Genomic DNA, 14604 nt, shown 5'->3' on the forward strand with positions numbered 1-14604 from the left:
GGACCCGTGCGGTGGCTCACTACTCTGTAACTCTGGTAGTTAAGGTATTGATGCTGCTTCCTGGACTCTGCAGGTAAGAGACATGCATGTGGTACTCGTTCATAATGCAGGCAAGACATTCATAGGAAAGAAATCAAATAGGATCTCTGTTTAGAAAAGGGAGGTGTGTTAGCTGCTTTTCTCCTGGCTGTGACAAAAAGCAACTTCAGGAAGAACTGGTTTATTTTAGTCCACAGAGAATACAGTCCATCATGGTGGAGAAGCCCTAGTACCGAGAGCACAGGGCAGCTGGTCACCTCGTGTCCACTGTCAGGAAGCCGAGAAAGAAAAGTATCACTCAGCTCCTTTTTTAGCCCATCTGGGACTCTAGCACATGGAACGGTACCACCCACATTTAGGGTGGATCTTCCTACCCCTGTAAATCCTTAGAAACGTCCCCACGGACATGCTCAGAGATTTTGTCTCCTAGCCAATCAATATTAACCACCGCAATAATCATTCAGGCTTAGTTTACAGAGATCTCTTTAGAATTTCTAGTGTCATGGAGCAACAGGAAATGGCCGTGCTACAGACCACCTCAGTGAGACTGACTTCTGAACTGACTTTAGTAATTTAGAAACAGCCAACATGCAACAATGTTGCCAATAATTTGGCAACATTTTAAATAGGCAATACAATGTTTCCATCTGATACACAGGTTTTGGTTTTTCTTTATTTTTTTTTATTTAATGTACATTAGTGTTTTGCCTGCGTGTACAACTGTGTGAGGGTGTCGGATCCCCTGGAACTAGAGTTACAGACAGCTGTGAGCTGCCATGTGGGTGCTGAGAATTGAACTCAGGTCCTCTGGAAGAGCAGCCACTGCTCATAACCACTGAGCCATCTCTCCAGCCCCTGATAGACAGATTTAATTCTCTGGTTATTTCAAAATAGATTTAAATTATTAGATGCTGGCATATTTTTAGTAAAAAAAATTGGTAAGGGCTGAGAATGTTAATGTTGAGTTAAATTCCTTCTTTGAGAATAATACTTTAAATTTCTCGGACCATTGGTAGTGAACATCTTAGAGGTAAAGGGCTTATGGACTGTACTTTCTTCCTTCTATGCCTATGTCTCTTAGAATATTCTTTTTTTTTTTTTTTTTTTTTTTTTTTTTTTTTTTTTGGTTTTTTCGAGACAGGGTTTCTCTGTGTAGCTTTGCGCCTTTCCTGGAACTCACTTGGTAGCCCAGGCTGGCCTCAAACTCACAGAGATCCACCTGGCTCTGCCTCCCGAGTGCTGGGATTAAAAGCGTGCGCCACCACGCCCGGCAGAATATTCTTATTTCTAAAACTCAGAGGAAAATCTTTGGTGGTTTCCTTAGTTTTACTGTTGAAGAACCACGGAAGTGAGAACGTAGAATTCAAGCTAAACCTGGTAAATTTCACTGAGCTGCTGGTGCCCTCTTGTGGCCAGTCCTCACACTTGCAGCTTAGTTATGTTGCTGGTTAAGCGGCGGTGGAAAAGATGGAGGAACTGCGGCTTTTGAAAGCCAGGAAGACCTTCGGGGATGTGAGGAGACTCCACTAGACTAGAAGCTATTGTTTTCTGAGCTGCACTATAAGGGAAAATACAGACAAGCACTTGATTCTCATTGAAAGACGAAAGGACGCTGTCTTAGTGAGGGTTTCTGTTGCTGTGAAGAGACACCATGACCATGGCAACTCCCATAAAGAAAAACATTTAATCGGGGTGGCTTACAGTTTCAGAGGTTCAGCCCGTTATCATGGGAGAAAACATGGCGGCGTGCAGGCAGACCCGGTGCCGGAGAAGGAGCTGAGAGTTCTATGTCTTGATGAGCAGACAACAGGAAGTGAGTATCACACTAGGTGTAGCTTGAGAGACCTCAAAGCCCACCCCCACAGTGACGCACTTCCTCCAACAAGGCCACACCCACTCCAACAAGGCCACACCTCCTAATAGCATCACCCCCAATGAGCTTCTGGGGGCCAATTACACATAAACTATCACAGGTGTGTATTCCGGGTTGCCCTCAAACACCGTCACCACATCTTATTCCAGTTCTTTACCTGTTGCCTCCCACGCCAGAGTATGCACTTACAAAAGAAAAAAGAGACCTCTGGCTTGAAGTCAGTACAAGTAAAATATTGAATTCTGTAGAGTTCACATTCGTCCACAACTATTATTGTCAATTGTTACTCTTACTTATGTACTTCTAATGGAAAATACTTTGAGAAGATTTTTATGTCAAAACCCCACATGCCCAAGCCCGTTTCTGAAATTTCATGTCCAATACAGGGTCTTTTATAGACTCAGCCTTCATTCATTTGCTTCAATTAATCCATACCAATAGAGCCCTACATTACAGAACTCAATACATTACAGAAATCAAGGATGCAAATATTTGATAGACACAGTGCTAACACGGATGTGTAGTTATTTCCCCCAAAAAGCCCCTGCTGGGTGTGGTGGTGCATGCTTTTCATCCCAGCACTCAGGAGGCAAAGCAGGTGGATCGCAATGATTTTGAAGCCAGTGTGGTCGACGCAGCTAGTTCCAGGCCGGCCAGGACTATACAATGAGAGTCTGTCGTCACAAAGATAGATAATTCCTTTTTGGAGGTGGGCCTCGTAGGACTGGGGCAGCCAATAAAAATTATCAAGTTTAGGAAACTTACAGGACACAGAACATTCAGAAAGTTCCAAGAGCCATGAGGTCTCTTGAGCGGTTATATAAGCAATGAGTAATTGATGGGAGTACATTTCACAGAGCTGGGAGAAAGCTTCAGGAATGCAGCTTCCACAAGGCCGTAGTCCATGCTGGAACCCATCAGGGATCCGTCTGCCTGCCAAATCACCACCCTCCTGCAAGTAACCCTCATCCATGCTGCCGTAAGTAACCACAGCAACCTCAGTGGCTCCCCAGCTAGACTTCGGCAGACTCACTTCTTTAGTCTGCTGTTAGTGCCCTATATGGGGTGGAAAGACGTTTTCCATGGCTCCCGAGAAGTTATACAGGTTCTTAAAGGAAGACAAATTGGTGTATAGTCAAATTCCGTGCCTTTTTGGTAACCACTAAACTTCAGCGCCCCCCTTCGGCAGTTATAGGAATTATGTTTTGTTTGTTTTTTTTCGGGTTCCTTTTTCTCTTAATGTACTCCTGTTTTAACATTCCACCGTATTCCCTACTATTCAGTTTATTATTTTCTAAGTGGTTGCTTGTTACAGTTTGTTAGCCCAAACTTCTTGAATTTGTAGAAAACCTCCACAGAAACGGGGCATCTGTGAGTACTCTCTCTCTCTTAAGGAATTATAGAAATGTTTTGAATTCTCCTGTGTTCCCTTAGGAAAAAGCCTAATTAGGATAAAATGTTTTTCCTGTAACATTGCTGACAGGAACCAGTGTTCCACGGAGGATTAAAAATGCCATAAGAGGAGACTGAAATGGCAGACACAGGTCCTGCGTGGGTCCGCAGCCGGTCCTCTGAGTATATGTTCTGGCTGTTAGCTGGGTGTTTTTGTGGGACTCCTGCTTCTCTTACCCTTTTGCCTGCTCTTGGGACTCTTTTCCTCCTGTTGGGTTGCCTTGTCCAGCCGAGATTGAGGGCTTTTGCCTTGTCTTTTTTTTTCTTTTTTCTTTCTTTCTTTCTTTTTTTTTTTTTTTTTTTTTTTTGTTTTTTTGAGACAGGGTTTCTCTGTGTAGCTTTGCGCCTTTCCTGGATCTCACTCTGTAGCCCAGGCTGGCCTCGAACTCACAGAGATCAGCCTGCCTCTGCCTCCCGAGTGCTGGGATTAAAGGCATGCGCCGCCGCCGCCACCGCCGCCGCCGCCGCTGCCGCTGCCACCACCACCACTCGGCATGCCTTGTCTTACTGTATCTTGTTTTGTCCTGTTGGGCTGCCTTTGGAGGCCTGCTCTGTTCTGAAGAGGAAATGAAGGGGGGCGGGTGTGGATCTGGGGGAGGCAAGGGGTGGGTGGTGGTACTAGGAGGAGGGGAAACTGTAGTCAAGATGTATAGTATGAGAGAAGAATCTATTTTCAATTTAAAAAAAATGCATGCGAGTAGAGGATGGTTCTACACACAGAGAGATGAGAAAGCATCCAGTGCATGCACAGAAATCAACGCCAAAGTTGGAACTAGAGCCTTAAATTCTTGAATTCCCCATTCTCTCTACTGTTTGTAGAATGGTATCGTAGAATCGACTCTCTTCTGCTTGTCTCTAATATTTCCGTGAGGTTTATAACTGTGATGAACTGGGAAACATGCATACTCCATACTTCCTTGGGTAGAAGCAAGGATTCTTTTTTTTTTTTTTAAGATTTCTTATTTTTAATTATTGGGGGGGAGGGGGTATGTTCTTATGAGTGCAGGTACCAGGAGAAGATATCAGATCCTCTGGAGCTGAAGTTACAGGAGGCTGTGAGCTGCCCACATGGGTGCTGGGAACTGAACTCGGGTGCTCGAAAGAGTTCAGTGCGCCCTCTTAACCACTTAACCACTGAGCCTTCTCTGCAGCCTGGAAGAGTTCAGTGCGCCCTCTTAACCTCTTAACCACTGAGCCTTCTCTGCAGCCTGGAAGCAGGGTTTCTTTTTCTTTTCTTTTCTTTTTTTTTTTTTTTTGGTTTTTCAAGACAGGGTTTCTCTGTGTAGCTTTGCGCCTTTCCTGGAACTCACTTTGTAAACCAGGCTAGCCTCGAACTCTCAGAGATCTGCCTGCCTCTGCCTCTCGAGTGCTGGGATTAAAGGCGTGCATCACCATCACCCGGAAGCAGGGTTTCTTAATCTTGTCATTGACATTTTGGTTTGGGTTGTTTGCTGTTTTTTTTTTTTTTTCCAGGAGTTGGAGGGACAGAGCGTCACTACGTAGCCCTGGCTGGACTTGAACTTGCTATATAGACCAGATTGAGATCTTCACCGAGATCCTCCTGCTTTCACCTCCTGAGTGCTAGGATTAAAGGCATGTGCCACCATGCCTGGCTTTCCTTTGTCTATCCCTTGACACTAAATGCTGGTGGCCATGTCAGAGGAGCAGGAGATAGCAACTGACTTCAGGGGAACGGCCCATCAGGAAGCAAAGCTCTGATGGATGAATCTCAGACAGGCAAAGCTCCCTGAGAGCTTCGGCCCCGGGATGTCTCTTGCTACTGCTGTGTATTTGCATGTTGGCCGAAGCTGCCCCTTTTCTCTAGGATCTGACGTGGTGTGAATGGGTGTGGCGAGCTCCCCGCTGCCCTTAATGCAGTATGATTATCTCATAGAAATGTCCGGTTCTACTGGTTATTTTACCTGTGGATTATTATGAAGATGATTTCCTCCTACACTGCACTGTTGAACTGAAGCAATGATTTTATACAATAATAGTGTTAGCCTACATAGGATTTTGATGCTTGAGGGTTTTTAACAAATATAGGAAGGGATTATGATAGAGGTTAATTTAATGGAAAATTAACATAGGTAAAGGTAGGATAAGATGTTGCCCCTGTCCCTGATACAGCAGAGGCTGCAGAGAATAAAAAAATAAAACAAGAAAGTATCACACAGCTAGAACACACGGGTTTCTATCAAGGAGTGGTTTGGACTGTGGCTTACATTAGTGATTAAGAGAAAGAACTGAGTCCCAGAAGCTAAGTTAGCTCAGGTTCTTTTCATCTTAATGTTGGGAGAAGGTGTTCACAGGTTTTGGTGGCATCTTAGCTAAAACAGAGCTTTAAATAATGGCTAGCTGGGTGGTGGTGGTGGTGCACACCCTTAATCCCAGCACTCGGGAGGCAGAGGCAGGCGGATCTCTGCGAGTTCGAGGCCAGCCTGAGCTACAGAGTGAGTTCCAGGATAGGCACCAAAACAAATTTGAAAAACAAAACAAAACAAACAAACAAACAAAATGGCTTAAGGTTAGATTAAGATGCTTTTGTTAATAACCTTGAGGTGAAAAACCCAAGGAAACCATCTGAAGTTTTAGAAAGGCACGTAGTTGAGTGAGGGACTCGTTAAGGTCAGGGAACAAGAACAAAGCAGTCTGATTATTACTAGCTGACGTGCCTTTCTTGTTAGAATTGTTTGATGATCAAAGATGATGATTAATTCCTTGAACCCATTTCTGCCCTCAGCTTCCTGATATTAAAAAACGAAAAACTGTTGATGAGTGGGTATGCACCCCGAGGATTTAAAATGGAGCTGACTGGTTCTCTTTCATACATAAAAGTTTAGATTTGTGATTCTTCTACGATTTCTTTTAAGATTATCTTTGGAGATAAATAATAAAATGATGGGTCCTTTCTTTGTAACAGCAAAGTTCAGCCTGCCAGTAAAAGAACTGTCTAAGAAAAATAACTTGCGTGTGAGCCCTGCTGTGGTGGTGCATGGCTTTAATCCCAGCACTTGGGAGGCAGTGTGAATACAAGGCCAGCCTAGTCTATAAATTGAGTTCCAGGACATCTAGGAATGTTACACAGAGAAACGCTGTCTTGAAAAACAAAAACAAACAAACACCTTGCTTGCTTACACTCTGTTAATCTAAAACAAGTTGTTTGGGTATAAATGGGTTCTTGGGAATAATTTGTTTTTCACCTGTAATACATAAAATGTTCAATCATGTAAGAGATATGGAAAACATGCTGTCATTGTAATCATTGACTCGAAAAATAGAACGTAAAAAAATTTTTAAAAATTAAAAAAAAAAAGAAAAATAGAGGGTAACCACGTTGTAATTTTTATATCGCTTGAAAGATTGTCCTGGGATATATAAACTATAAGGGAAAAAAAAAAGAAAATCATAAGAAAAGGAAAATACCAGGAAAGATGTAGAAGGAAGACATCAAGAGAGATAGAGGGATACATCTGGATAGAGGTGTGTGTGTGTGTTTCCCTTTTCCAGTGGCCCCAGAGAGTTAAATTTTACTCACTCACTTGCATAGAAAAGTCAAGTTGATTGATAGCCCCCCAACTCCACAGACTCCCCCTCAACTCCTGAGCTGCTGGAGGCTGGTCCTCATGGCAGCAATAACTAACTTCTAGTTTTCCTTTGATCAGCATGGGCCCTTCTTCACAGCTCCTAGTCCTCTGCCTATTTCTAAGAAGTCTGTGTTTTTAAGGGTCCTATCCTAGGCCCCCCTGAACCCCTCCCTTACATACAATACCATCTTTATGTGACCCCATCTCTTTTCTTTTCCCATGTTCCTGCGTGGTGGGCAGGGATGTCAGAAACCGTCCTCCATTGATCCTCTACCTTATTCATTGAGGCAGGGTCTCTCAGTGAACCCCAGAGCTCACAGATATGGCTCGTTTGGCTAGCCAGCTTGTTCTGAGGAATCTTGTCTCTACCTTCCTATGCTGGAATTCCAGGCAGGCCACTATCCCCACCAAGCATTTACAAGGGATTATGGGAATCTAAATCCCAATCCTTACATTTGGGAAACATGCAACTAAACTACTGAGCCATCTCCAAGCATATATCATCTGTTCTCTCTCTCTCTCTCTCTCTCCCTCCCTCCCTTCCTGCATTACAAATTGTTTCTGTAACTCTAAGAATATGAATTCAAGTGTTTCTTTTTTTATTTCTATATTAGAGAAAGGTAAAGCAGGAGAGGTAGACATGTTTGGACAACATACAGTACTTGCCATAGGGGTTGGCACTTAAGTACAGTCATATCAAAGTTTCTTAGCATGTGCAAACCTTGGTTTGATGTCTCGAACAAAAAAGACATTGGCTGCATTTTATCTTTCGTAAATGCACGTACGATGGAACTATTACTAAGTCAAGAAAAACCAGGGGAGGAACAGCATTTAGAAATCTGGGGGTGCATTTTAAACATACATTTGAAATGTCTGCTCAGTATCTGGCCAGTGACTGACATCCATCCAGTGCTTAAGAGTGACATCAGGGGCCGGGCGGTGGTGGCGCACGCCTTTAATCCCAGCACTCGGGAGGCAGAGGCAGGCGGATCTCTGTGAGTTCAAGGCCAGCCTGGACTACCAAGTGAGTTCCAGGAAAAGGTGCAAAGCTACACAGAGAAACCCTGTCTCGAAAAACAAAACAAAACAAAACAAAACAAAAAAAAAAAGAGTGACATCAGGGGTAAGGCATAAATGTGGACGTTGTTCACCTACAGAGAGCATGTGAAGCCACGGGAGTGAACTGATCACCAGGGAAAGTTACTTATTTGGAGACCTGAAACCCGAGTCTCAACAGGTAGGGGTTGAAAATGGAGGAGGAAATCAGAAGGGTTGAAAAGGAAGCAGCTCAGGAAGCAGGAGAGAAGAGCAAGATGTTGATGGCTTGGAAGTCAGGAGACCATGTGACGAGCCTACACTGCTGAAATGGTAAGAAGATTGGGAATAAAGAAGTGTATTCATTTTACCTGATGTATGTTTTCCTGGAATGGCTCCTATGATATTCTAGACTTCCCATGTATGTGATCTATGGTCTCATTTACCCCACTTTATTGTAACTATTTAATCACCTGTTATTTTTCTTTATTATTGTGGCTGCCTCTTAAGCCATGGCTGTCCTAATCAGCAGCTGCAACTCCGCTACCAGACGTGGTCTGGCCACAAGGGCAGCAGCCTGAGGGAATTCTGTTCCCTCGGGCACCGACTTTTTCAAAGCTCCTAAGGGAACTTAGCTAAATGCCTATCCCTCTAAAAAAAAACTCAAGATTCAAAGGTTGAAATTGAATTCTTCTCATTCAGAGAGTCTGAATAGAAAGTAGCTAACCTTCTCCCTTTGCTGGCGTCTTTCAAAAAACCCTGCGTCCTTCTTTCAGTCCCCACTTAAAAGCCCTTGCCCCACCTGGCTCCTCCCCACCACTTCAGGTCAGCTGGTTGCTGACTCAGCCTCCTGACTGCAGGTTAATTTTATTTATTTATTTATTTATTTATTTATTTATTTATTTATTTTTAAAAATTATTTATTATGCATACAGTGCTCTGTTTGCATATATGCCTGTACACCAGGTGTGGGCACCAGATCTCATTATGGTTGGTTGTGAGTCACCATGTGGTTGCTGGGAAGTGAACTCAGGACCTCTGGAAGAGCAATCAGTGCCCTTAACCGCTGAGCCATCTCTCCAGCCCCAGGCTAATTTTATTTAATCGAACAAATGTAACACACCTTTGTATCGTTAAAGGTTAATGATATAAAGACATCATTAATAAAAACAAATGCAACACATCAAGATAATATTCTCTTCTCCAGTATTCCTATGTATTAGTGTTATGGCTCTGTAATGAATTATAAACATGGTAGCTTGAAGCAACATACATTAATTCTCTCCCAATTCTAAAAATCAGGAGTCCCAAATCAGTTTGTTGGCAGGGCTGCACTCGCACGCAGGATCTAGGGTTACACGTGTCTTTTCCAGCTCTTGGTGGCTCTTGTGGTGCTATTACTCCAATCTCTGTCTCTGGGCTCACATTGCCTTTCCTTCTGGGTGTGTAGAATCTGCCTCTCATATTCCTGATTGTGTGTAGGCCCACTGCAAATACCAGGCAACCTCCCCACGTCATTGTCTTTAATTAAATCTAAAGAGGCTCTCACAGGCCCTAGGAACTAGGGTCTAATATCTTTGAGGTCAATACCAAACAGCAGTTCACATCTATATTTGCCAATGTGAATTCAAAAGTATGACAACCTACTTATTGAAGTCCATGAAAATTTATATGCACACCTTAAGTCACACTGTAAGCTAAATCGGAACAATTATCTTGGCATTAAGTTTTATTTTATTATAGGAGTGTTTAAATAATTTTGATTTGTTGGCAAATGCAAAGTGCTACATATGAAGCTTTAAGAAGTCCACACTGTTAAACCATTTGGGATACCTGACATTTGAATGGCTGGCTGAAGGAAGAGAGAAGAGAATGAATGCTTCAAGAAAGATCATGTAGCTGGGCGGTGGTGGCGCACGCCTTTAACCTCAGCACTCGGGAGGCAGAGCCAGGCAGATCTCTATGAGTTCGAGGCCAGCCTGGTCTAGAAAGTGAGTTCCAGGATAGCTGGGGCTACACAGAGAAAGCCAGTCTAGAAAAAAAAGAAAGTTCATGTAGCTTTCTGTATAAAGATGTGTCACGGAGAGTAGGGATTAAATGCATGCTGTATAACTTGATTCTCGAATAACAAAGTGTAGGCTGAGAAATACAAATTTCAACACATTATAAGGAATAATGCAGAATGGACTGCAGAAGAATACTTCCCAAAGAAAGTTGTTGTTTTCTTTTTTCTTTTTGGTTTTTCGAGACAGGGTTTCCCTGTGTAGCTTTGCGCCTTTTTCTGGAACTAACTCGGTAACCAAGGCTGGCCTCGAACTCACAGAGATCCGCCTGGCTCTGCCTCCCGAGTGCTGGGATTACAGGCATGCACCACCACCGCCCGGCTGTTGTTGTTGTTTTCTAATTCTGGAAATGACTGTGGAAAGACCTAGTGGGAGTTAAGTAAAGGAGTGTCCTAGTCAGGGTTTCTATTGCTGTGATGAAACACCATGACCACAAAGCAAGTTGGGGAGGAAAGGGTTTATTTGACTTACACTTCCATATCACTATTCATCATCCAAGGAAGTCAGGACAGGAACTCAAACAGGGCAGGAACCTGGAGGCAGGAGCTGATGCACAGGTCATGGAGGAGTGCTTGCTTGACATGGTTTGTTTTTCCTGCTTTCTTATAGCACCCAGGACCACCAGCACAGGGATGGCCCCACCCACAATGGGCTGGTCCCTCCCCCATCCATCACTAATAAAGAAAATGCTCTACAGCAAAGTCTTAAAGGAGGCCTTTTCTCAATTAAGGTTCCCTCCTTTCAGATAACTCTAGTGTGTGTCTGGTTGACACAGCCAGCACAAGAAGTAAGGTAAATAATATAATCTCAGATACAGCTACGAAAATAATTTACAAGACAATCCTGTAAATGGTTGGCTCTAGATAAAGAATAAGTAATAATAAGTAATCCACTTTCCTAATTATAGCCAGAGTAATTTTGTAAAAAGAAAGACCTGGTAACATTTTGCACCTGATGAAAGGCTGTTTTTGAATTGTCCCCTCGATTCCTTGGGTGTTTCGTCATAAGTTCTTTTCCTGATTATCATCACCATTATTGGAACGGGGTCTTGCTATGTAGCTCCAACTAGCTCGGCTCTCACAATGCAAAACAGGCTGGCCTTGAACTTAAGGTGATGTTCCTGACTGTGGTTTCTTGTCTGATTTCTGGCTCAACGTTAGATGCTTCTTCCTTCTTCCCGCCTCTCTTTTTTTGCCTAAGACATTCCTAACAAAAGGCCACTTTTCTCCAGGAAGCTTTTCTAGTATGTTAACTCAGCTAGCTTCCCATGTATGTTTGCAAAATATTCTGAACTGCTTCAAGTTAGAAGTATTCACTGTATAATTGTCTTATTTCCTTGGATAAAAAGCTGAAGACGGAAACATTGTATCTCATGCAGAGAAAGGCAAGTAGTAGCTGTATTCACATGCTCCTTCAATGAATGAATAGGCTAAGCTGCCTTTAATTTTTATTTTTTTCGAGACAAGATTTCACTGTGTAACAGCCTCGGGTGCCAGGCTGGCGTCGAACTCAAAACGATCCTCCTGCCTCTGCCTTCCGAGTGTTGAGATTAAAGGCCTGAGCCACCACCTCCCGGCCTGCCTTTTATTATTTTGTTTAAGTTGAAGTGTAAAATAAGTCTGATGAAGTAAAACAAATTTCTCTTCAATGACACCAAATTACAAAATTTCAGAAATACCAGGCTGCTTTCTGGGGAAAGTGTATTTCATGTAATAAAGTGGAGGCACATGAAATAAAATAAGCAATCGTCAAATAAACCAGACCCATCAACGTGGACTCAGCATAGAAAACAGAAATACCGGGGAGGCAGGGCTTAATCCCTTAGGAAACACCATTCATTCTCAGCCTGGCTTGGAGAGCTGGGAATAGAGAGGGAGGTTAAGTCTTCCGCAATCCTTGCCCTTAAACCTCCAGCCTAATCGGAATTCCACCGAGTGTGGTAAGCGCCGATAAAGCAGGCACACCATTGTTAGGAAATATCTTAGTGGGGGAAGTAAGTAGGAGGGATGGAAGGATGTGGGAAGGACTGGGTGGTCAGGGAAGCCTTTCCGGTTTAAGCTGAGACCTGCAAGATGAGCAGAAGAAGCCCGGCCGTGTGGACAACTGAAACCAACGTGCCATAGCCCGGATCTGAGATCCCGGAGGAAAAAAACAAAGAGACTCAAGGGCACCTTGGCTGGACTTGGCTGGACATGACCCCTGCTGGGGAAGGATGACCCCTGCTTGGTGAACCTTCCTCGGGGTCAAGGCGCCCACGTCCTCCCGCCTTCTATCCCACCGGAGTCGGGTCGGCTTCCAAAGATCAGCTCCTCCCCACCACCACCACCACCACCACCACCGCCGCCGGCTTCCCCGGAGGAGCCCCGAACCCCGCCTCGGTGGCGGCGGCCGCCGGAACAAGGCCCCAAAGCCAGGCTGGGTCCGCCGCCGCCGCCGCCGCCGCCGCCGGGCCGGCCCCGCCCCTCCGCGGCCACGTGACGCGGGGCGTGACGTAGGAGGAAGGAGACGCCATTAGAGGGAGGAGAGGGCTCGCTCGCCTTGGCCCTCGGGTGCCTGACGTGGTCGCCGGGGACCCCATCCTCGCTGGGACGTTTTCCTCCTCTCGGGCCTCCGGAGGACGCGGCGGGTCCCGGGCTCGGCGAGGGGGCGTGCAGAGCCGGGGCCCCCCCGGGGCGGAGCGGGCGCCGCGGCGGCGGCGGCGGCGGCGGTGCGGGGCTCGGCGGGGCAGCGGCGGGATGGCTGCGGCCGGCGGCGGTGGCGGCGGTGGTGGCGGCGGCGGCGGGGCGGCGCAGGGCGAGCCTACTCCTTCAAGGTGGTGCTGCTCGGGGAAGGCTGCGTGGGGAAGACGTCGCTGGTGCTGCGCTACTGCGAGAACAAGTTCAACGACAAGCACATCACCACCCTGCAGGTGCAGACCCCGGGGGATGCCCGGCTTGGGGACCTGCGCCCCGCTCCTCTGCCTTCGGGCCTGACACCCCGCCTCCTCCCCCGTCCCCATGGCCTTTTCTCCTCCCTCCACCCCCCCCCCCGCTGATTGCTTTTTTTTTTGGGGGGGGGGTTGCGGACCACGCGGGGTCCGGGCAGCCTGTAGATGTCAAGACCCGACAGTGGGAAAGGAGAAGGGAGGGGAAGGGACCCGGAAAAGTCCCCCCCAGTTCCCGTTGGAGGCCGTGCAGGTCGGGGAGTTCCCGTCTGTGGGCTCGTTTTTCCCTTCGAGTCGCTTCCGCTGGGGTACCCAGGTGTTTTCACTCTCTGGTCTTGAGTGTCAGCTCCTTTTTTTTTTTTCCCCCCCCCTTGAGAAGTAGGAACTTAGCTGCGGATTAGAATTTGCGAACGAGGTGGTTTGTAACTTCAGAGCGTCCTGATGACTAAGTGTTTATGCAAGTTCCATTTTGTCCTGTTTTTTAAGTAAATGGAGTGGTTTTTAAAAAAAAAAAAAAACAAAACAAAACAACAACACTGGTCTCTGGAAGGGTTTTTGGAATGACCGCTTGCTGGTGCGGGTTACGCAGTTTCATGGCAGCCTTCTTGAGTCTGACCTGTGGGTCGCTTATTCTGTGAGGTTCGTCCACCCACGTTGAAACATCATGTTGTATATTGATTGGCCAGCGATTGGTCTTCAAACTAAAACCCGAAGGACTGCTGCTACACATTTTCTTTACGGTCATAAAAGGCTGGCTTTCTTTTACAGTTACATTGGAAGAGTGTTACAATGTAATTCAGAGTGAAACCAGGCGCTAGAAAGAGCTGCGGTCTCCCTGTTCTCTTAAAAAAAAAAAAAAATCATCAGTTTGCACGTGTTAGAGGAAATTAATCTATCAGTGTGGTTTGATCAGATTGTCCAGAGGCTGAAAAGGCTAGTGGACTTGAGTTTGGTCATCTGGATTCACATCCTACTTCCATTTATTTCTATAACCAGACTGTGATCTTGGGTAAATTCCTTCACCTGTGTTGTGTGTCCCTAGGTTTCTCCTGCTGCAGTAGCCATACTGATTATATCTAGCACACAGGGTTGGCAAGGTAGATACGGAGAAGCACTTAGGACCTGAAATAGGGTGAACACTCCTATTACTTATCACTGCTCCAGCTTGTACAATAGATCTTAATTAGTAATTGTGAAGAACACGGATGCTGCTGGAATGCATAATCTAATGGGTGTGACATTTGATGCTGGGTGCTATTATTAAACTCCTGAGTGTAGAGTTTACAAAGATGCCCTGGTTCTGATCCATGTCTCATTTTTACTCCTCTGTTTTCAAGTCTATATAAAGCAAACCATCTGAAGAAGGGAATGTCAGTGGATAATGCCCAAGCTAGTGATTCAGTGGAGCCCGTGCTCAGGCCTGACTTTAGATTTTGAGCAGTTATCTCTGCTCTGCCTCTGGAGAGCCATAAACATTTTATTCTACACTTTCCTTTTTTCTCGATGTAAGAAAAAAATGATCACAGTTGAAATCTTAAATGAAAAATTAATTTAGCTCTTCAACCTAAAAATTGCACTTTGGAGTCCAGTGCTGTGACACACTTCTTTAATCCCAGCACTCAGGAAGCAGAG

At 45.3% G+C, this 14604-nt stretch overlaps 1 protein-coding gene across 1 annotated transcript in view; it reads left to right on the forward strand.

The window, feature by feature from the left end:
• The first annotated feature begins 12784 nt into the window (after window positions 1-12784).
• The window catches only part of Rab21 (RAB21, member RAS oncogene family), a 30901-nt gene continuing 29081 nt past the window's right edge, over window positions 12785-14604 (forward strand). Inside the window, 2 exon segments of the mRNA XM_028877974.2 lie at window positions 12785-12817; window positions 12820-12957. Of these exon segments, the coding sequence (XP_028733807.1) occupies window positions 12785-12817; window positions 12820-12957 (171 nt within the window).

Source organism: Peromyscus leucopus, chromosome 18 (assembly GCF_004664715.2).
Source record: "Peromyscus leucopus breed LL Stock chromosome 18, UCI_PerLeu_2.1, whole genome shotgun sequence".
Classification (NCBI taxonomy): Eukaryota; Metazoa; Chordata; class Mammalia; order Rodentia; family Cricetidae; genus Peromyscus; species Peromyscus leucopus.